The sequence below is a fragment of the Dryobates pubescens genome, chromosome 8 (genome assembly GCF_014839835.1).
Source record: "Dryobates pubescens isolate bDryPub1 chromosome 8, bDryPub1.pri, whole genome shotgun sequence".
NCBI lineage: Eukaryota > Metazoa > Chordata > Aves > Piciformes > Picidae > Dryobates > Dryobates pubescens.
Genome location: NC_071619.1, coordinates 42608884 through 42630544, shown reverse-complemented (window position 1 = coordinate 42630544; position 21661 = coordinate 42608884). Strand labels below are relative to the sequence as shown.

General features: G+C 48.0%; 1 protein-coding gene across 1 annotated transcript in view; it reads right to left on the bottom strand.

The window, feature by feature from the left end:
- LOC104306904 (alpha-2-macroglobulin) overlaps positions 1-21661 on the bottom strand; it is a 61107-nt gene that overhangs the window by 5373 nt on the left and 34073 nt on the right. The window contains exons 19-28 of the mRNA XM_054163962.1: positions 20650-20878; positions 17221-17347; positions 16508-16629; positions 10024-10075; positions 5332-5415; positions 5036-5212; positions 3163-3247; positions 2301-2457; positions 1967-2041; positions 341-506 (exon numbers count right to left, since the gene is read on the bottom strand). Of these exons, the coding sequence (XP_054019937.1) occupies positions 341-506; positions 1967-2041; positions 2301-2457; positions 3163-3247; positions 5036-5212; positions 5332-5415; positions 10024-10075; positions 16508-16629; positions 17221-17347; positions 20650-20878 (1274 nt within the window). The remainder of the gene's footprint in view (positions 1-340; positions 507-1966; positions 2042-2300; positions 2458-3162; positions 3248-5035; positions 5213-5331; positions 5416-10023; positions 10076-16507; positions 16630-17220; positions 17348-20649; positions 20879-21661) is intronic.

Below are 21661 nucleotides of genomic sequence, written 5' to 3'. Positions count from 1 at the left end.
ACCAGGCTGGCACTCCTTCCCTTGTGCAGAGAGAAGCTGGCACTGGGCAGCCAGCAGCAGGCCGAGGAGAGATGCTCACAGAGCTGCCCTTTAGTTCAGCACTGATGGGGGTGGTGTCTGGTGCTGCCTGAGGGCCTCCCTCAGAGCAGAGAAGCAGCACTGGGCACCCAGCAGAAGATCTGAGGAAGGCAAGCCCTGTGCACAAGCCTTTGCTCTCCCTCCACCCTTCCTCACCCAGCCACTGAAGCCATCTCCTGCAGCCATTCACCAGCACCAGAAGCCACTTTCTCAAGGGAGGACGGAAGGCCAGCACAGAAGATGTCCCGTCTGGGGCACTCACCCTTCCTCACAGCTTCCTTCTCCAGCGAGCCAAGCAACGCTCCGCGCTTCTCCTCCCTGCCCGCCAGGGCGAAGGCGTAGGCCAGCAGCGCCTTGGTGTACACGTGGCTCTCCTCCTTGTCTGCTGCCATCTCCAGGCAGAACAGAGCATTGCGCACCACCGAGTGCTGCCGGCAGAGAGACTGAGCTGCAGCGGCCGCGCCTCGCCCTCAGCCCGTCTGAGCGCGGCGCGACGGACATCTGCTCTCTCTCGCAGGACAAACGTTGTACCATTGTGCATCCCTTCCCCTTGAATCTAACATGCCCCTGGGATGAAGCCAGGCACTTCGCAGCCAGCCACAGACTCTTCCTTGGCTTGGGTCTGCCTTTCTTTAACACATCCTGTACGGTTTCGCACTATCACAGTATCACCAAGGCTGGAAGAAGCCTCAAAGATCATCGAGTCCAACCTGTCACCACAGACCTCATGGCGAGACCATGGCACCAAGTGCCACATCCAATCCCCTCTTGAACCCCTCCAGGGATGGTGACTCCACCACCTCCCTGGGCAGCACATCCCAATGGCTAACAACTCTCTCAGGGAAGAACTTTCTCCTCACCTTGAGCCTAAACCTCCCCTGGTGCAGCTTGAGACTGTGTCCCCTTGTTCTGGTGCTGGTTGCCTGGGAGAAGAGACCAACCCCTTCCTGGCTACAACCACCTTTCAGGTAGTTGTAGAGAGCAATGAGGTCTCTCCTGAGCCTCCTGCAGGCTAAGCAACCCCTTGAATCTAACATGCCCCTGGGATGAAGCCAGGCACTTCGCAGCCAGCCACAGACTCTTCCTTGGCTTGTGTCTGGCTTTCTTTAACAGATCGTGTAATGGTTCTATTACACTTGGACTTAACGATGGGGGGAGAGAGAACCTGTGATTAGAAGGCTGTGGAGAAATGAGGTCTTTGCCTTGCTAATGGCACATCCAGGGATGGGGCTTCAACCACCGCCCTGGGCAGTCTCTTTCAGTGTTTGAGAGCCCTTTCAGTGAGAATGACCAAACCCACACTGCTTTGAAGGAGTCTTCAGACTCAAACTATTGTTTATGGTTTGCTGTGTTGCTATTCTTTATTACCCACAGGTATATCTTTTCCCCCCAATGTTAAGGATGGAGATTTATCATAAAGAAGTCTAGAAAAGGAAGAAAAAGAAAAAAATATATCCCTGACTGTGCCACCTTTTTTTTCCCCCTCAGACTTCTGCTCCTGTGCCAGTACAACAGGGCCATGCAAGTGGTTCAACAGGAACGTCCTATTGTAAGAAACTGATTTTTCTGGGTGTGGAAATCTGGCTCATTTCAGATATGTAAATGGTATTTGATCCATTATTAATCAAAGCTGTCCTCTTTTAAAGGAGGAAAAAGGTGTAATTCTCCACTAAAGAACTCAGGAAAAGACTAAGCAAAATGTTTGCATGGAAGAGAGAACCAGAGAGGAGAGGAAAATGGAGAAACAAGTGTTATGCTAGTCTAGGCTTGAATGGAAAGAACATTCAAACAGGATTTCTCCTTTCAAAAGGTAAAGGGACCTGATAATCTGAGGTGGCACTGGTAGTTCAGTACCATCTGTGGCTCAGTGTGAGGTGCAGACACAAACCGTTACAGGCAGAGGAATCTCCAGCAGTGTAATCATGATGTAGGCTGTAAGTGTGATCTCGTCATTCACTCCACCCTGCAGGGAACCACAAAAGCAGATGTTGATCCCACACAGCACCACTGGTTTCTCCCTGTGCTACCTATCTACAGTCTCATGGCAGGTCCCTGAGAAGATGATGCTGGCTTCTACCTGATTGTGTGATAGCTCTCATGTACAACTTTCACCTCCTCCCCAGCCCCCGAGGGCTGAAATAGCTCTGTAGGTCCTGGAATGACTTCTGGTCATGTTGCAGACTGACAGAGTCCATGCAAAGCCAACCAGGCCGACACATTACCTTCATGGCATTGTTCAGGAGTGTCCCAGAACTGTGGAAGCAGCCATTCTCCTTCTGCTTTTCAGTGAGCCAGACCAAAGCATCCTGGATGTGCTTCTCGTCTATGAAGATGTGACGCCGAGCCTGGGCAAAGGACTTGAGGACAAAGGCTGTGAGCCTGGAAGGGAGAGAGGGAACTAAGAAATCCTGAGCAGTTCCAACCCTACTGCCATGGGCAGTTAGAGAAGGGTTGAACTCAATGATCCTAAGGGTCCTTTCCAACCCAAACAATTCTCTGATTCTAGGTTGCAGGAGTAACGAGTCCTAAGAGTTACAATTCTCTACAGATGCAAAAATTAACAGTGATTAATTAATAAATGAGCTAGCACAGATCAGAGACAAGCTGCAGAGTAAACATAAGAGGTCACAGGAGCCATGTGAGCATCAGCATTCTGCAGGAAAGCAGTGTCTTGGTGACAATGGGTTGGTTGGACACCATGATCTAGCTTACAGACTGGGTGAGATAAGAATCAATGCTAAATAGAGCCTGCAATCATAGCCCTGAGGACTGCAGGTGGGTGGGCAGTGCCACTCTGGGGACTCATCAGCATCTTCTGCTAACAAGAACTATCTAGGGCATCCTGCAGGCCACCCTCACTTGAGCTGAAGAAGAATGTCAGCTAAACAGCTATTAGTGCAGCACTGCAAACCTGAAAGGCATCTCCTTCATCACCCTTCTCTACTCCATTGTCACACGTGACTATCCTACGGTGTCATGATATGAATTTCATCTTCACCTCCACAAAGACCAAACACAAAGGAACACTGAGGAAAAGAAGGGCATGAGAAGCAGAAATGACAAGTCAGTGGTACTGAGTCTTACCAGGTATTCCCAACTTGCCCATAACGGGGCCCAAAGGTGCTGTAAGAACCATCCCAGTGTTTGTACTTCAATTGCCGTTGATACCCTGAAATGAAGAGGGCAAGAGCAGCGCAGCTGTCACAGGACCTTTCAAGGAGACATACAAAGGAGCTGGAGCATGCAGAGGACACAGTGTGAGCTGTGCTGCTCAGTAGTATAGAGGAAGTTCAGGCAAACCCACAGCTCCAAGTACCTCAGTCCTTGTGCTCTTCCCCTCTCCTGAAACACCTGGAAACTGGATATCTGTGGTCATTGCAGCTTTCTGCCCTAAGCTTGATGAGGAGAAGTAAATGTAGCCCAGGATTGAGAGAAGCAGAAAAACAGTTCCCAGAGGAAAACTAAATACAAATGTAAGCCTCACACAGGATGAGGGATGCAGAAAACAGGGTAATTTTCATTGCTGGAGGTACAATTTTCCTGCAAAAAACCCGAGTAAAACTAGTCCTTTCTTCATAGGCAGCAGCGTTGTCTGCCAACGTATTGAGCTCAGCTTCTGTTCTAGTCAAAGGTGAGTGACACCTTCCCAGTCTTGATTCTGACAAGGGTCTTGGATCACAGATTTGTCAGGGTTGGAAAGGACCTCAAGGATCATCTAGTTCCAACCCCCCTGCCTTGGACAGGGATACCTCACAGTAGAGCAGGTAGCCCAGAGCCACATACAGCCTGGCCTGAGGCTTCCACCACCTCCCTGGGCAACCTGTGCCAGTCTCTCACCACCCTCATGGGGAAGAACTTCTTCCTAACATCCAATCTCAATCTACCCATTTCTAGTTTTGCTCCATCCCCCCCATTCCTATCACTCCCTGACACCCTCAAAAGTCCCTCCCCAGCTTTCTTGTAGCCCCCTTCAGGTACTGGAAGGCCACAATAAGGTCTCCTTGGAGCCTTCTCTTCTCCAGATCAACCCCAACTCTCTCAGTCTGTCCTTATAAGACACGTGCTCCAGCCCTCTCCTATCCTTTTGGCCCTTCCCTGGACATGTTTCAGGACCTCCAGATCCCTCCTGTAACAGGGACTCCAGAACTGGATGCAGTACTCCAGGTGGGGTCTCACCAGAGCGGTATAGAGGGGGAGAATCACCTCCCTTGACCTGCTGGCTATGCTTCTCTTGATGCAACCCAGGATGTGGTTGGCTTTCTGGGCTGCAAGTGCTCACTGCTGGCTCATGTTGAGCTTCTCATTCACCAGCAGCCCCATGTCTTCTTCTTCAGGGCTGCTCTCAAGCCAGTCCCTGCCCAGCCTACATTGGTGCTTGGGATTGCCCCAACCCAGCTGCAGGACCTTGCACTTGGTCTGGTTGAACCTCATGAGTTTGCCATGGGCCCAGCTCTGCATCCTGTCAAGGTCCCTCTGGATGGATCCCTTCCCTCCAGCTGTCAGCAGCACCACACAGCTTGGTGTCATCAGCAGACCTGCTGAGGGTGCACTCAATGCCACTGTCCATGGCACCAACAAAGATGTTAAATAAGCCTGGTCCCAGGACTGATCCCTGAGGGACTCCACTTGTCCCAGGCCTCCACTTGGCCATGGACCATTGACAGCCACTCTTTGGGTGCAGCCATCAAGCCAGTTCTTTACCCACATATCTGCATAAGCAGCTGCCATCATTAGTGACCAGCTGACTCATGGATTTCATACACCCCTTTTCTTATGTCAGGAGCTCTTGAGTTATTTCCAGTCCTGGACTTTGTGCATGGTGCTATTTATACACCTGCCCTAGCACAGTACCATGTTCTCTGCTAGAGAATGCACCCAGAGAGTGACCAGTAAGTGTCCTTGTCCAGTTGCCAAGGGAAAGAATGAGCAGGAAACCAAAAGTCAGGACCCAGCTCACCGCTCACTAGGTATCCGATGGCCTTGGACTTGACCTCCTCGCTCAGCTGCTCTGTCTTGTTCAGATAGTCCAGGACATAGATGTTGGGTGCAAACAAGACCATGTTCTGCTCCCCACAGCCAAAAGGCATCTGGAGGAGCTGCTGCAGGTTCTGCATGGCAGTGCCCATGATGTCACCTGGAGAACAGGAAAGTTTCCAGTCTAAATTAGCAGAGCTCAAGGCTTGGCAGCTGACTGAGCACAGGGTGAAGAAAGGGGCAGTGTCTCAGGTGAGACATCAGGAATGCTTTGCTTACCTAGCACTGAGAAATATGCTCTGGCTGAGCCGACCACCACAGTCTCTGGTAGAACCAGGGAGATTGGCTCTGGCACAGACTTCTCTGGGATTTAAAAAAGATTAAACTATCAACTTGGTTACAATTCCAGACACATCTACATAGAATTATAGAATTGCTGTGATTGGAAAAGACCTTTCAGGGCAGCAAGTCCAACTGTTCTCTAATTCTGCCAAGTCTGCTTCTAAACCCTGTTCCTCAGCATCACACTTCTATGTCTCTGAAACAGAATGGGGGTTCAGCCACCTTCCTGGGAAGCCTGTTCCAGTGGTTGAGAACCCTTTCTATGAAAAAAGGTTCTTCTAACAGCCAGCCTGAACCTCCCCTGCTGCAACTTGAGGCCATTTCCTCTTGTCCTGTCACTTGTTACTAGGGAGATTTGTAGAGAGCAAGATGGTCTTCCCTCAGCCTCCTTTTCTGCAGGTTGAACAACCCCAGTTCTCTCATTTGCTCCTCACAAGACCTCTTCTGCAGACTCATTGCCCTTCTCTGGACACACTCCAGCACCCCAGAGTCCTTGTATGGGTGCCCCCAAACTGAACCTCGTACTCAAGGTGTGGCCTCACCAGTGCTGAATACAGGGGGACAACCACATCCTGGGTTCTGCTGGTTGCAGTTGTCCTACTGTAGGCCAAGATGCTGGTGGCCTTCTTGGCCACCTGGGCACAAGCTGGCTCATGTTCACTTGGCTGTTGATCCCTGGTATCTCTCTGCTGGGCAACTTTGCAGCCATTTTTCCTGAAGCCTAAGGTGTTGCATGGGGTTGTTGTGACCCAAATGCAGGACCTGGCACCTGGCCTTGCTGAATCTCATACAGACATGAGTAGCAGTTAAGAATGTGGACACCATTCTTTGCACCATGGTTTTCTGCCTTTAACAAATCCATGCACATGTAGTTTTGTTGTCAGAGCTTCCTACCCTGCTGTTGTAGTTTGAGCTGGGTGCCCCCCTGGTGCATTCACTTCCTGTGTCCAGAAGTCCAGCCCAGAGGGATGGACACAGGAAATTGTGTATTTCCTACCATAATTCTTTGCACCACTATAAGATCCAGTGCGGAGTCTGGCACTCTCTCTTTCCTTCCCTCTCCGAGACTTGGTAACTGGGGGAGAGATCTCCCGGCCATGGGCCTGATTGGGCCCAAGGCCACAGGGGGATGGGCAGTCTCAGGCCTGGCCAGCTGAGACTAGCCCAGCAGAGGGAGGGGGAAGAAGGAGCCCTGGGGGTTTTGGATGCACCCTCAGGTGGGGATGGGATCTTTCTTTGTCACTGCGCTTTGGGTTTTCTGTAACATTCACTGCTTTCTATTTAAACTTTCATCACTTTTGCAATCCGTTTGCCTGAGTCGTTATTTCTGCCTGTGGTGGGGAGGGGGTCTGCCCCAACCCATTACATTTTGGCGCCCAACGTGGGGCCAACTGCAGCTCGGATTGCAAAAGATGGAGAGTTTAAATTTAGTTCTGGGCATCGGTCTGGGTTTGGAAAGTTGGGGCTCAGGTGTTGTTGCCGGGGCGACTGTGTGAACTCCTGTGGACTGCAGAAGGATAGCTGGTGCGTGGCTGATGGCATGGAAGGCCCTCCTGTTGCTTGGGAACAGCGAGGGGTGGTTCTTTCTGTGACTTTCTGCCCAGGGTAGCTTAAGAATGCTCGAGTAGCCTAAGAAGGCGAGACCTGCCTTCTCCTCGTTCTCTGCGGAGCGGCAGGGAGCGGAGGAGGGGCAGCGGCAAGCAGAGCGTGGTCGGCCCGCGGCCGCTGTGGGGAGCGGACACCCGCGGCGAGCGGGCAAGCGACTGCTGGAGGTGACTCGGACTCTGCATCGCGGCGACAGAGACGGCGGGGGCCGGGCCGGGCCGCGTTCAAGCGGCGGCGGCGGCACCGCCCGAGCCGGGCTGCGTTCAGGCGGCGGCGGCAGCTGTAAATCTTTCCCTGGTGTTTTCGGACGTGTTCCGAAAATGGCGCCGAGCACCTGGCTCCGCCTCCCTGCTTCTTCAGCGGGCTGTGGCGCAGCTCCTCCCTCTTCCGGGGGTGGAGGTTGTGCAGCCGGATGCTGTCCTGCCTCGGTACGCGAGCGCCCAGCCGGGGGGTGCGGAGTGCCTCTGACATGCATCCGTGTAGCTTTGGTCCACGTGAAAGCGGTTGGCTGCGGCACCCTGGATGGATTGAAAAAGGCAGTCGTGGAGCCGGATTGTTCCGACTGGCCTGCCCCAGGGGTGGAGAATTTGCCGCTGAATAGGAGAGTAAAGGCTTGGCTGAGAAGTTGTGAGGTATTTCCAGGTGACCAGGATGTCCCAAGGAGTCCACAAGGAATTCACGCTGCAGGAGAAGGACTGCGTCGCTGGGAGGTTCCATCACATGAGGAAGAACAACTGGAATGGACTGATGCTTGAGCCTGAATGAGAGACTGTTTGAGTGGACGCCCAGATGAAGATATGGACTCTGCCAGACATGTCATCAGAAGTTTTCTGATCTGATGATGTGTTTGGGTGCAAGGATTATGGTATGAAATACAGGGGTGGCATGTTGTAGTTTGAGTTGGGTGCCCCCCTGGTGCATTCACTTCCTGTGTCCAGAAGTCCAGCCCAGAGGGATGGACACAGGAAATTGTGTATTTCCTACCATAATTCTTTGCACCACTATAAGATCCAGTGCGGAGTCTGGCACTTCCTCTTTCCTTCCCTCTCCGAGACTTGGTAACTGGGGGAGAGATCTCCCGGCCATGGGCCTGACTGGGCCCAAGGCCACAGGGGGATGGGCAGTCTCAGGCCTGGCCAGCTGAGACTAGCCCAGCAGAGGGAGGGGGAAGAAGGAGCCCTGGGGGTTTTGGATGCACCCTCAGGTGGGGATGGGATCTTTCTTTGTCACTGCGCTTTGGGTTTTCTGTAACATTCACTGCTTTCTATTTAAACTTTCATCACTTCTGCAATCCGTTTGCCTGAGTCGTTATTTCTGCCTGTGGTGGGGAGGGGATCTGCCCCAACCCATTACACCTGCAAAGGTTGTGTTGGGCCTGCAGCACTTTCACACACAGACTGTCATGGAATTCTGTGTGGCACTCCCGGTTGGCCTTAACTGACAGATATATTTACAGACTATTTTTGTGGCCTCATCTGCTTTGGTGGGGCAGACATGGCTTACTGCAGAGCCCAGGCTGTGATTTTACACCCAAAGAATATAAGATATTAGAGGTAACATGTTGCAAGAAAGAATGGTTGAAGCATGTTGTATTCTCAAATTTTCATTTTATATGTGATTTTAAATGTGATGTAACAAAATGTATAGAGGATATAAGAATTATGGAAGTTTTAGCTAGGAGAAATTTGAAAGACAAAGAAACAGCATTAGGCCAAAGTGAGTATCTCTAGGACTCAGTACCTCTCCTTAGCAAAAACAAAGCACCAACAGATCAGTATTATTAAGATGAGTGAAAATGCATTATTATACTGTGTTCCATTTTATCCTGGGCAAAGCAATGAAGCTCTTTTGCTCTTGCTGTTTGCCTGCAAGTTTTCTGTCTGTGAAGCTAGAGCCTGGCCAGATCTACCTTTACAGATTAAAGAAGCCTTGCTACCAAACAATTGATGATTTTTGACCATCTTAGAAAAGTAAAGATGTAACATACCTTTAGAGCAGATTGTAAAAGACAGTGAAGATCAGGTTTGTTGTGTTTTGCTTTATGTCTGGCTACTGCCTCTCCTGATAATCCTTTTTCTACTTGCCTTATGGGATAGCCTTTGGATAACTGGGCAGTCCCATCATCTTTTTTATGTGATTATGTAGCTTTCTTAAAACAATCATTTATGCTTTTGTTATTTTACTTTTTATTACTTCTGTTGCCTTGTATATTGCAATGATGCTTGCTTGATCGTTCTCATAAGAAGGTTCTTGCTGTGCAACAGAAAGGGGGAAATGTTGCACTGATTTTAGGGAATAATCTCAAGCAATGGTCAGCTGATAGAAGGAAAAGTTTTTGCTCTTGTGGGCCACAAACCCTGTGAGCAAACTGCAATTATGTAGAAGAGAAAAAAGTATTTAGCTATTACCAATGGCCATTGTGACTCAGGAAGAGGCACACAACTACCTGTTAATGAGTGCGGGTAAACATTGCAAGAAAGTCTTTTGTTCTTTCTCTGGCCTTAGACAAGAGAAGCATGATAGTTTGCCTTTGGTCTAACACCCGTCTGAGCCTTGCTCAGGGATGTGTTCCCTGGCATTTCCTCGGCAGCCAACCACGATTCTGTAACTGTCACGGACACATCTAATTACCAATCACAAGTAGCCTTCTGAACATGTTAGCCTATATAAAGAAATGACTTTGTACAATAAAGTAGACACTTTGCTTGCATCAAGCTTCGTCTCCATCTCTCAATCGCGGTAATAACACTATCAAATCCCAGATATTCTTTCCCCATAGGGACCTGACTAGCCTTAGTTCCTAAGAGATATACTACTGCCTCTGTAATTGCAGGGACTATGCACTTCCTTCTCCCTCAGGAAGAATTGGTGTCACTGCTGGCTGGGGATGCAGCTAGTTTGTGCAATTTGATCAGATCCCTGCACCTTCCTGCTCAGGGTGGAGGATTCACAAACCTTCTCATCTCTGTTTGTCTGTAATCTCTGCCTTGGCAAAGAAAGTTTTAGAAAGAAAAAGTCTCTTACCAGATGCACAGTGTACAGAGTTGTAGGTGGTTTCCACCTCAGTCCCTTCTGGCTTGGGGAAAAAGGTAAGAAAAACAATAATCATAGGATCACAGAATCATTTCAGCTGGAAAAGACCTTTAAAATAAAAGAATCCTTAAGGTTGGAAAAGACTTTTAAGGTCACCAACTCCAACCATTGTCTAGCTCTACCAATTCTGCTGCTAAACCATGTCCCCTCCAGTACCACATTTCTGCACCTTTGCAACACCTCCTGGGATGTGGCTTCAGTCACCTCCCTGGGGAGCCTGTCCCAGTGTTTGACAGCAATTAGAAACATCAACAACATTAACAGAGAAAAGGGAGAAACACTGAGATGGAACTAAAAGAGAGTCCAAGAAACATAAATACTTATACATTCTCCTCTGTAATAAATATAAACAAACATAAATTCTCCTCTGCAATAACTTCATCATACTGAAAAACCTTTAGAAATTGTTTACAAAGTGTTTTCCTTCTTTATACTGAAGTGTGGACAAGTGAAGGCTGTGAGACACTGGCTGAGTACAAGTGAGACATGTAATGCAGATACTTTCTTTCATTATTACTGAGGAAAGCTCTGAAGCTTCACAGTTTATCAGGAAGATTATGCCAGATGATAGAACCATAGAATTGTAGACTCAGTAAGGTTGGAAGAGACCTCAGAGATCATCAAGTCCAAACTGTCACCCAACACCTCATAACAAACTAAACCATGCCACATCCAATCCCTTTTTGAACACCTCCAGAGACAATGACTCCACCACCTCCCTGGGCAGCACATTCCAATGGCCAATTACTCTTTCTGGGAAGAACTTTCTCCTCACCTCCAGCCTAAACTTCCCCTGGTGCAGCTTGAGACTGTGTCCTCTTGTTCTGGTGCTGGTTGCCTGGAAGAAGAGACCAACCCCCACCTGGCTACAACCTCCCTTCAGGTAGTGGTAGAGAGCAATGAGGTCTCCCCTGAACCTCCTCTTCTCCAGGCTAAACAACCCCAGCTCCCTCAGCCTCTCCTCATAGGGCTGTGCTCAAGGCTTCTCACCAGTTTCTTCTCCTCAGTCACAAAGTGTTTACATTCTTCACAGACCCAGCATCTCCTCCCTTCCAAAGCTGCAGCAGCCTTCTTCCACAGACTCAAACTGTCTTGGGGGTTCAGGGGTGTGGTAATATAATTCCTTTCCTCTTCCCTCTCCCTGTTCTCCCTCTCACCCTTTACTCTCTCTATCTCTCTCTCTGATCCATCCCCTTTATTCTGTTAATAAACATCCTCGCTGTTGATATCTTGGCCTTGTTTGTGCCTCTAATTTCACAACATGGGGATATTCAAAAGAGCTGAGGGCTCTTGTCCTCTCTGGACTGAGACAACATTTTGTCAGAGGTTTTTTTTTTCTGTGAGATCCCCCACATCAATTTTTTTTAACCTCCAAATCCAGAGTCCCTATTGCTTCATTACTAGTTCCCACCAGCTTGCTTTTCTGTCATCCTTCAGTGTGGAAAGACAGTGAAAGTGTAAAAGGGGGGGGGGGGGGGGGAAGGTTAAAAAAGAAAAAGGCTTTTAGGATAAACTGTGACAGAGCAAAATGGTGCTGTTTGAGAAGGCGGAGTCTTTGTTTCAGCATGTCATTTGGAAATGCATCTAAATGAGAAATCTATTGTTTGGTTTCTTTTTTTTTTTTTATCATTTAAACAGGAAATGAAACCATGCAATCTGTAACTATGTGAAATATTTCCTTCCCATCTGAGAAATTCCTGGGTGAAAACCACCAAACCCATCCTGTTTCTCCATTAGCATTCAAGAAGGCTTAGTTTCCTTAGGGGCAAGACAATGCCCCAGGCGTGCTCTGTCTTCTGGGATGCACTGCCTGCTGCAGGGAATATGTTCATCCCAGTGTTTGGCACAATGCCACTCCACCCCAAGCAACTTCCACCATATCCACCCCTGCTAATTATTGGTGAGCCTTGAATGCTAATCTCTGACTCTATCCAGAAAATCACAGAATTGCTTTGGTTGGAAAAGACCTTCAAGATCACTGAGTCTGACCATTCTCAAACTCTACCAAGTCTGATGCTAAACCACGTCCACTGGACATCACATCTCTGTGCCTTTTAAACACTTCCATGGATGAGGATTCAACCACCTCCATGGGGAGCCTATTACAGCATTTGAGAACCCTTTCAGTGAAGAAGTTTCTTCTAATGTCCAACCTAAACCTTCCCTGGTGCAACATGAGGCCATTTCCTCTCATCCTGTCACTTGTTGCTAGAAAGAAGAGACCAACCCCCACCCCACTCCAACCTCCCTTCAGGTAGTTGTAGAGAGTCAGAAGGTCTCCCCTCAGCCTCTTTTTATCCAGGCTAAACAACCCCCTTTTCCTCACCTGCTCCTCACAATACATACATACATAGAATACATACATAGAATAAACCAGGTTGGAAGAGACCTTCAAGATCATCACGTCCAACCCATCAACCAATCCAACACCACCCAAGCAACTAACCCACAGCACCAAGCACCCCATCAAGTCTTCTCCTGAAAACCTCCACAAGACCTGTTCTCCAGACCCTCCAACAGATTCATTGCCCTTCTGTGGACCCACTCCAGCACTCCAATATCTTGTAATGAGATCCCAAAATTGAACTCAGTACCAGTGCTGACTAGAGGAGGACAACCCCTTCCCTGCTTCTGCTGATCTCACTATTCCTGATACAGGCCAGGATGCTGTTGGTGCTTTTGGCTACTTAGGCATATGCTGAGTCATGTTGAGCAGGCTGTTATCAACACCCCAGGTGTGTCTCTACTAAGCAGCTTTCCAGCCACTCTACACCAAGCCTGGAGCATAACTTTGGTTTGTTGTGACCAAAATGCAGGATCTGCCACCTGGTGTTGTTGAACTTCATACAACTGAATCTCATAACCAGTCAGGGCTTGTTGTAGAATAGTTACCTCATTACAGTAACAGGATAGCACTAGTAATTGGTCAGTCATTTAAATGCTTAGTTTTACTTCCTCACCATCTGGAGACCAGACTTTACACTTCTGATCTTCTGGCATCCTCAAAGTAAACACTGAAAACTGAAAGGCCTGCAATGTAAGGAGGACTTGCAATAGAATAGAATAGAATAGAATAGAATAGAATAGAATAGAATAGAATAGAACAGAACAGAATAGACCAGGTTGGAAGAGACCTTCAAGATCATTGAGTCCAACCTATCATCCAACACCACCTGATCAACTAAACCATGGCACCAAGCACCCCATCAAGTCTCCTCCTGAACACCTCCAGTGATGGTGACCCCACCACTTCCTCAGGCAGCCCATTCCAATGGGCAATCACTCTCTCTGTGTAAAACTTCCTCCTAAACTCCAGCCTAAGCCTCCCCTGGCGCAGCCTGAGACTGTGTCCTCTTGTTCTGGTACTGGTTTCCTGGGAGGAGAGACCAACCTCTTCCTGTCTACAACCCCCCTTAAGGTAGTTGTAGAGAGCAATAAGGTCACTCCTGAGCCTCCTCTTCTCCAGGCTAAGCAACCCCAGCTCCCTCAGCCTCTCCTCACAGGGCTGTGCTCCAGACCCCTCCCCAGCTTTGTTGCCCTTCTCTGGACACCTTCCAGCATCTCAACATCTTTCCTAAACTGAGGGGCCCAGAACTGGACACAGGACTCAAGGTGTGGCCTAACCAGTGCAGTGTACAGGGGCAGAATGACCTCCCTGCTCCTGCTGGCCACACTGTTCCTGATGCAGGCCAGGATGCCATTGGCCCTCTTGGCTGCCTGGGCACACTGCAAGCTCATGTTCAGCCTACTATCAACCAGCACCCCCAGGTCCATCTCTGCCTGGCTGCTCTCCAGCCAATGTTATATATCACTCCTGTCTCAATTTTGGTAAATACAGTTATTCCTTTCTGTCATGCACAGGTGTGATGATGTGTGATGCGGTATGTATTTCCCTATAGAACCAGCGAGTGCTCTTTGCTTGCCATTAATATCACAAGGAATTATACCCTATGGATTAATTTTACAGCTGACTATTTCCCCTGGGCTAAGGCATGCTTTTATCATTGCATCACACTGTTTAAGAAAGAAATATGACAGAAGACAAAGTTCATACTGGTTTGAACGGTTTTAAAGTGTAATGAAACCAAGTCAAATCATAGAATCAATAAGGTTGGAAAAGACCTCAGAGATCATCAAGTCCAACCTGTCACCCAACACCTCATGACTAACTAACCATGGCTTCAAGTGCCACATCCAATCCCCTCTTGAACACCTCCAGGGACAGTGACTCCACCACCTCCCTGGGCAACCAATGCCAGTGTCTCACCACCCTCATGGGGAACAACTTCTTCCTGAGGTCTAATCTAAATCTCCCCTCCTCTAGCTTGGGTCCATTTCCCCCAGGTCATAGAATCATAGAATCAATAAGGTTGGAAAAGACCTCAGAGATCGTCAAGTCCAACCTGTCACCCAACACCTCATGACTAACTAAACCATGGCTCCAAGTGCCACATCCAATCCCTTTTTGAACACCTCCAGAGACGGTGACTCCACCACCTCCCTGGGCAGCACATTCCAATGGCCAATTACACTTTCTGGGAAGAACTTTCTCCTCACCTCCAGCCTAAGTTATAGCAGTGTTGTGTGGAAACATTTGTAGCTTATGGTGGCTGATCCATATTCCAGCATACTGACAACGGGCTCCTCTCCTCTCCTCTCCTCTCCTCTCCTCTCCTCTCCTCTCCTCTCCTCTCCTCTCCTCTCCTCTCCTCTCCTCTCCTCTCCGAACCTCTCCGAACCTCTCCGAACCTCTCCTCTCCGAACCTCTCCTCTCCGAACCTCTCCTCTCCGAACCTCTCCAAACCTCTCCTCTCCTCTCCTCTCCTCTCCTCTCCTCTCCTCTCCTCTCCTCTCCTCTCTGAACCTCTCCTCTCTGAACCTCTCCTCTCCTCTCCGAACCTCTCCTCTCCGAACCTCTCCTCTCCGAACCTCTCCAAACCTCTCCGAACCTCTCCGAACCTCTCCTCTCCTCTCTGAACCTCTCCTCTCCTCTCCTCTTCTCTCCTCTCCTCTCCGAACCTCTCCTCTCCGAACCTCTCCTCTCCGAACCTCTCCAAACCTCTCCTCTCCTCTCCGAACCTCTCCTCTCCTCTCTGAACCTCTCCTCTCCTCTTCTCTCCTCTCCTCTCCGAACCTCTCCTCTCTGAACCTCTCCTCTCCGAACCTCTCCTCTCCGAACCTCTCCAACCTCTCCTCTCCTCTCCTCTCCTCTCCTCTCCTCTCCTCTCCTCTCCTCTCCTCTCCTCTCCTCTCCTCTCCTCTCCTCTCCTCTCCTCTCCTCTCCTCTCCTCTCCTCTCCTCTCCTCTCCTCTCCTGTCCAAACCTCTCCTCTCCGAACCTCTCCTCTCCGAACCTCTCCTCAGCTGTTTTGCTTCACCTGGGAGATAAAGGTGCTTCTGGCTGGCTTTGAGATAAGCTACCCCACTGCTTCTCTCTCAGCTCCTCTCTTTTCTCTCTCTGGTACAGGGCGGGTGGGGGAGGTCTGGGGGGGCAGTGGAGCAGCTTCCCTGGTCTTTTGGACCAGGGGGGTTTCTGTGTTACTTGCTAACTGTAAATATTTGTATGATATTGTAACTCCTGTATGTTTTGTACACATTCATTGCATTCCATTGCAGAGTGTAGTTTGTGCTTGTCAGTACAGCTTCATTTGCTTCTGAGTGAGTCTGGCTCAAGTTAATGCTGGGGGAAACTTCAACCCACCACAGTCACACAGACCATTATTACTGCTATCATGGCTAAGCCAGAAAACCTTTATGAGACAGCTACTGTTGTTGTGAAGCATAAAATCATTACAACTTTTCTGTGCCACCCAAGTCAACAGCCCATGTATGGAATCATAGAAACATTAAGGTTAGAAAAGACCTCTAAGACAATCAAGTCCAACTGACAACCCAGCAGCACCATGCCCAGTACACCCCTGAGCCCAAAGTGCCACGTCTACACATTTTTTGAGCACCTCCAGGGATCATGACTCAACCACCTCCCTGGGCAGCCTGTTTCAATGCCTGACCATCCTTTCAGTGAAGAATTTTTTTCCCTAGTATCCAACCTAAACCTCCCCTGGTGCAACTTGAAGCCATTTCCTCTTGTCCTACACCTTGTTACTAGGCAGAAGAGACCAACACCCACCTCACTACAATCTCCTTTCAGGGAGCTGCAGAGAGCAAGAAGGTCTCCCCTCAGCTTCCTCTTTTCTGCAGGCTAAACAACCTCAGCCACTCCTCACACAGCCTGCTCTCCACACCCTTCACCCTCTTCCTTGCCCTTCCCTGGACCCACTCCAGCACCTCAAACTCCTTCTTGTATGAGTGCCCCCAAACTGAACCCAGTACTTAAGGTGTGGCCTCACCAGTGCTGAGTCCAGGAGGACAATCCCTTCCCTGCTCCTGACAGCCACACTGTTTCTGATACTTACCTCCACCAGCAGCTGTCGTACAACTGTGTCCTTCCTCCCTTTCTCTGGGGTCTCCTCAATGATGTTCCCACAAGGCTGCTGGTTCTGCAGGGCCTCAGTGCTTACCATGAACTCCACCTGCCCTGGAGGAAACAGGGGTCATCCAGCCATGCTGGGCAGTGCCAGGGAAATGTGGGTTTGTATTTGTGCTGGCCACTCTCTGGTGCATTACAAAGAAGCTTTTCCAAAAGGAGAACTAAACTCAAGACAGTCTTTTATCTTAATCCACACATCCATTATGGCCACCTGAGCAGGTGTTAGTCCTTCAGCAAGAAAAATAGTGGAGAGGCAACTCTTGCAAATCAAACAGTCTTGTTCTGAGAGGCTTCAGAGAAAGCAAGCTTTGATTCCAATATTTGAGACCCAGGCATATTAAGCTAAGGCATTCTCAGCTCCACAGCAGGAACAGCTGAGTGCTTTGCATGCATCAAGAGAATCTGTGATTTCTATTCAAATGTTAAGAAAGCAATGGCACATAACATTTAAATAGTCTGTTTAGGACCTGAACACTGCATCCCAGTGTAGTGTCTCAAACTCAGGCTTGGACTTCTCCCTTCTGGCACAGACAACATCCTTCCAGGCAGGTTTGGAGTGACCTTAGCTCCTCACACAAAAGTTTTGATATCACTGACAGAAATCTAATCCCAGTATTTTCTTGTTGTCCAGTCTCTTACCTAGAGATCTTGGTGTTACTTCCCAAGCCACGGTTTTCCTTTCATTCATGCAGATGCAGTAGGATTCTTCCTGCTTCTCTACTGGGGTACCCAGGAAATGAGTAGATTCAGCCAAAGACACGCTGACCTGATGGTTGGAAAGAGAGATGTCATGAGGGCTGGAGTGCAGAGGGGCTGGGGTTACATTGAAGTGGGTGGTAGAGCTGGTTGAAGTGTGGGACTGAAATCTTTCTGGATATTGCAGAGCAAGAACTGGGTTGATGCACTGGGAAAAGTCTGAGATGTGTACAATCATAAGAGATTATGGATGTATGTGCAGAGAGCAAGACAGGTATCTTTGGAAAAGAAATACATTCTGGGGAAATGGAGAGTGTACCACTTGTGTGAATGAGAAGAGGGTGTTGCATTGAGAAGGCTGTAACCAGCAGGTCCAGGGCAGTTCTTCTCCTCTACTCTCCTACGGTGAGGCCACATTTGGAGTATTGTGTCCAGCTCTGGGCTCGCCAGTTGAAGAGAGACAGAGAACTACAGGAAAGAGTCCAATGGAAAACTACAGGGATGGTTAGTGAATTGGAGCCACCCCATTACAAGGACAGGCTGAGTGACCTGGAAGCTCAGTCTCAAGCTGTGCCAGGGGAAGTTTAGGCTGGAGGTGAGGAGAAAGTTCTTCCCAGAAAGAGTAATTGGCCATTGGAATGTGCTGCCCAGGGAGGTGGTGGAGTCACCATCCCTGGAGGTGTTCAAGAGGGGTTTGGACATGGCACTTGAAGCCATGGTTTAGAAGCCATGAGGTGTTGGGTGACAGGTCAGACTGGATGATCTCTGAGGTCTTTTCCAACCTTATTGATTCTATGATTCTTCAGCCTGGAAGAGAGAAGACTGAGAGGCAATCTTCTCAATGTCAATCAATATCTAAAAGGTGGGGGTCAAGAGGATGAGTTCAGGCTCTTTTCAGTGGTGCCCAGTGACAGGACAAGGAGAAATGGGCACAAACTAGAACACAGGAGGTTTCACTTAAACATAAGGAAAAACTTATTTCCTTTGAGGGTGATGGAGCACTGGAGCACACTGCCCAGAAAGGTTGTGGAGTTCTCAGCCTGGACACAATCCTGTGCAACCTGATATAGGCAAACCTGTTTAAGCAGGGGCATTGAATTAGGTGATCTACAGAAGTCCCTTCCAAACCCTACCATTCTGTGATTTTGTGATTCTGTGAGTAAAGGCCAAATGATAACTACAAGCTTAGGCATGCATGGCCACCCAAATGGTCAAGGTGTAAAACACCATCAGTGGGAAAACTACAAAAGCAACAGTGAAATAAGGAAACAGAAAAGACAGGGCAATAAATGAGTGGAATGGGTAGGTCAGTGCCCCTCTGTTTCAGTTTCATGCCCTTTAGAGGAAAAATCTGTATTTCTAAAAAACTCAGCAAATGTGATAAGGTTTTCTTCCACTCACCTCCCAAATTCTCTCTCATCTCTTTTGTTGGTGAAAGAATGCAGATAAGAATAGTGAAGCAGGCAAGAATAGTGAAGCAGATATGAACAGTGAAGCAGGTAAGAATAGTGAAGCAGATATGAATAGTGGAGCATATATGAATATTGAAGCAGGTAAGAATAGTAAAGCAGGGAGGAATAGTGAAGCAGGTAAGAATAGTGAAACAGATATGAATAGTGGAGCAGATATGAATAGTGGAGCAGGTAAGAATAGTGAAGCAGATATGAATAGTGGAGCAGGTAAGAATAGTGAAGCTGGGAGGAATAGTGAAGCAGGTAAGAGTAGTGAAGCAGGTAAGAATAGTGAAACAGAGATGAATAGTGGAGCAGGTAAGAATAGTGAAGCAGATATGAATAGTGAAGCAGATATGAATAGTGGAGCAGGTAAGAATAGTGAAGCAGATATGAATAGTGGAGCAGATATGAATATTGAAGCAGGTAAGAATAGTGAAGCTGGGAGGAATAGTGAAGCAGGTAAGAGTAGTGAAGCAGGTAAGAATAGTGAAACAGATATGAATAGTGGAGCATGTATGAATATTGAAGCAGGTAAGAATAGTAAAGCAGGGAGGAATAGTAAAGCAGGGAGGAATAGTGAAGCAGGTAAGAATAGTGAAACAGATATGAATAGTGGAGCAGATATGAATAGTGGAGCAGGTAAGAATAGTGAAGCAGATATGAATAGTGGAGCAGATATGAATATTGAAGCAGGTAAGAATAGTGAAGCTGGGAGGAATAGTGAAGCAGGTAAGAATAGTGAAACAGATATGAATAGTGGAGCAGATATGAATAGTAGAGCAGGTAAGAATAGTGGAGCAGATATGAATAGTGGAGCAGGTAAGAACAGTGAAGTAGATATGAATAGTGGAGCAGGTAAGAATAGTGAAGCAGATAAAAATAGTGAAGCAGGTAAGAATAGTGGAGCAGGTATGAACAGTGAAGTAGGTAAGAATAGTGAAGAAGATATGAATAGTGGAGCAGATATGAATAGTGGAGCAGGTAAGAATAGTGAAGCAGATATGAACAGTGAAGCAGATATGAACAGTGAAGCAGGTAAGAATAGTGAAGTAGATATGTATAGTGGAGCAGGAAAGAATAGGGAAGCAGGTAAGAATAGTGGAGCAGATATGAATAGTGGAGCAGATAAGAACAATGAAGCAGATATGAACAGTGAAGCAGATATGAACAGTGAAGCAGGTAAGAATAGTGAGGTAGATATGAACAGTGAAGCAGATAAGAATAGTGAAGCAGGTAAGAATAGTGAAGCTGGTAAGAACAGTGAAGCACATATGAATAGTGAAGCAGGTATGAACAGTGAAGCAGATATGAACAGTGAAGCAGATAAGAATAATGAAGCAGATATGAACAGTGAAGCAGATAGGAACAGTGAAGCAGATATGAACAGTGAAGCAGGTAAGAATAGTGAAGCAGATATGAACAGTGAAGCAGATAAGAACAGTGAAGCAGATATGAACAGTGAAGCAGGTAAGAACAGTGAAGCAGATAAGAATAGCAAAGCTCTGCTAAGTGTCTTAGTGGGACATGCAGTGCATCACAGGAAATTTGCATATTCCAGTAAATGTCTCATGATATTGGTATATTTATATGAGCTAAGGCTAAAGGCTGAACAGAGAGGAATAGACCCTGGTGAACCTGGAGTTTTCCTGTGGGTGTGCAAGGATGCCATGGTCTGCAGATAACACAGCTTTTGAATTTCCACAGGACAAAGACATAAATATACCATGACAAGGCTGGGGGGAGGCTCACCAGCAGTGCTTTAGGTTCTGAATCAAACACAGCTTCCAAATCTTTGTCAGAACAACACATTCCCCCTTACTTAAACATTCCAATAACTCCCAGCTATATGAAATGGGAAGTGGCCTGTTGTAGCTTTCCCTAAGCTGTCAGACTGAGTAAAGTTGTGAATGTTCCTTACCCTGATGCAGGCAGTCAGGTAGTTGAAAACGGTGGCTTTCAGCGTGAAGGACTCGCCACGCACCACAGAGTAGGGCATGGTGAGCTCTACAAAGAAGGGCTGGGTGGCTCTGAAGGACACTGTTGGGGACAGACCAAAGCCTGAGTCTGCTGAAGTGCAGAATGCGTTGGCTTTCCACTCGGTGATGGTGTCAGGGATCGTCACGTCGAGATCAGCATTTCCCTCAGAGCTGGCAAGGGACATGGAACAAGATTTCAGTTATATTCTGGTGATCATCTATGTTTTTATCAGCCTACTGAACACCACCTGCTGACAGCAAACTCCTGAGCAGTTGGCATATGGACACTGGATTTTGCATGTCATCCTAAAGCATCCTTTACCTTATTGCTGTCTACAACTACCTGAAGGGAGGTTGTAGCCAGGTGGGGCTTGGTCTCTTCTCCCAGGCAAGCAGCACCAGAACAAGAGGACACAGTCTCAAACTGCACCAGGGGAGGTTTAGGCTTGAGGTGAGGAGAAAGTTCTTCACAAAAGAGTTGTTGGCTATTGGAATGTGCTGCCCAGAGAGGTGGTGAAGTCACCATCACTGGAGGTGTTCCAAAAGGGATTGGACGTGACACTTGGAGCCATGGTTTAGTTACTGAGAGGTGAGAGGTTGGACTTGATGAACTTTGAGGTCTTTTCCAACCTTATTGAGTCTATGAGTCTATGTACTTAGTGACCTCGAAAAATCTCTGTCTACTAGTAATACCCCTCTCCCTGGAGCAGCAGTGCTTCCATTGAGGCTTAGTATCTTCTGAGGTTTTGCCCCAGAGAGCCACACTCTACCTGGGTACAGGCTGGAGAGAATCCAGAGAAGGGCCACAAAGATGACCAAAGCACTGGGAAAGTGCCATGTGAGGAAAGGCTGAGAGAATTTGGTTTGTTTGGCTTTAAGGAAAGAAGGCTTAGGGGATACTTTATCACCCCCATTCCAGTACTCAAAGGGTGACTACAAACAAGATGGAAACTG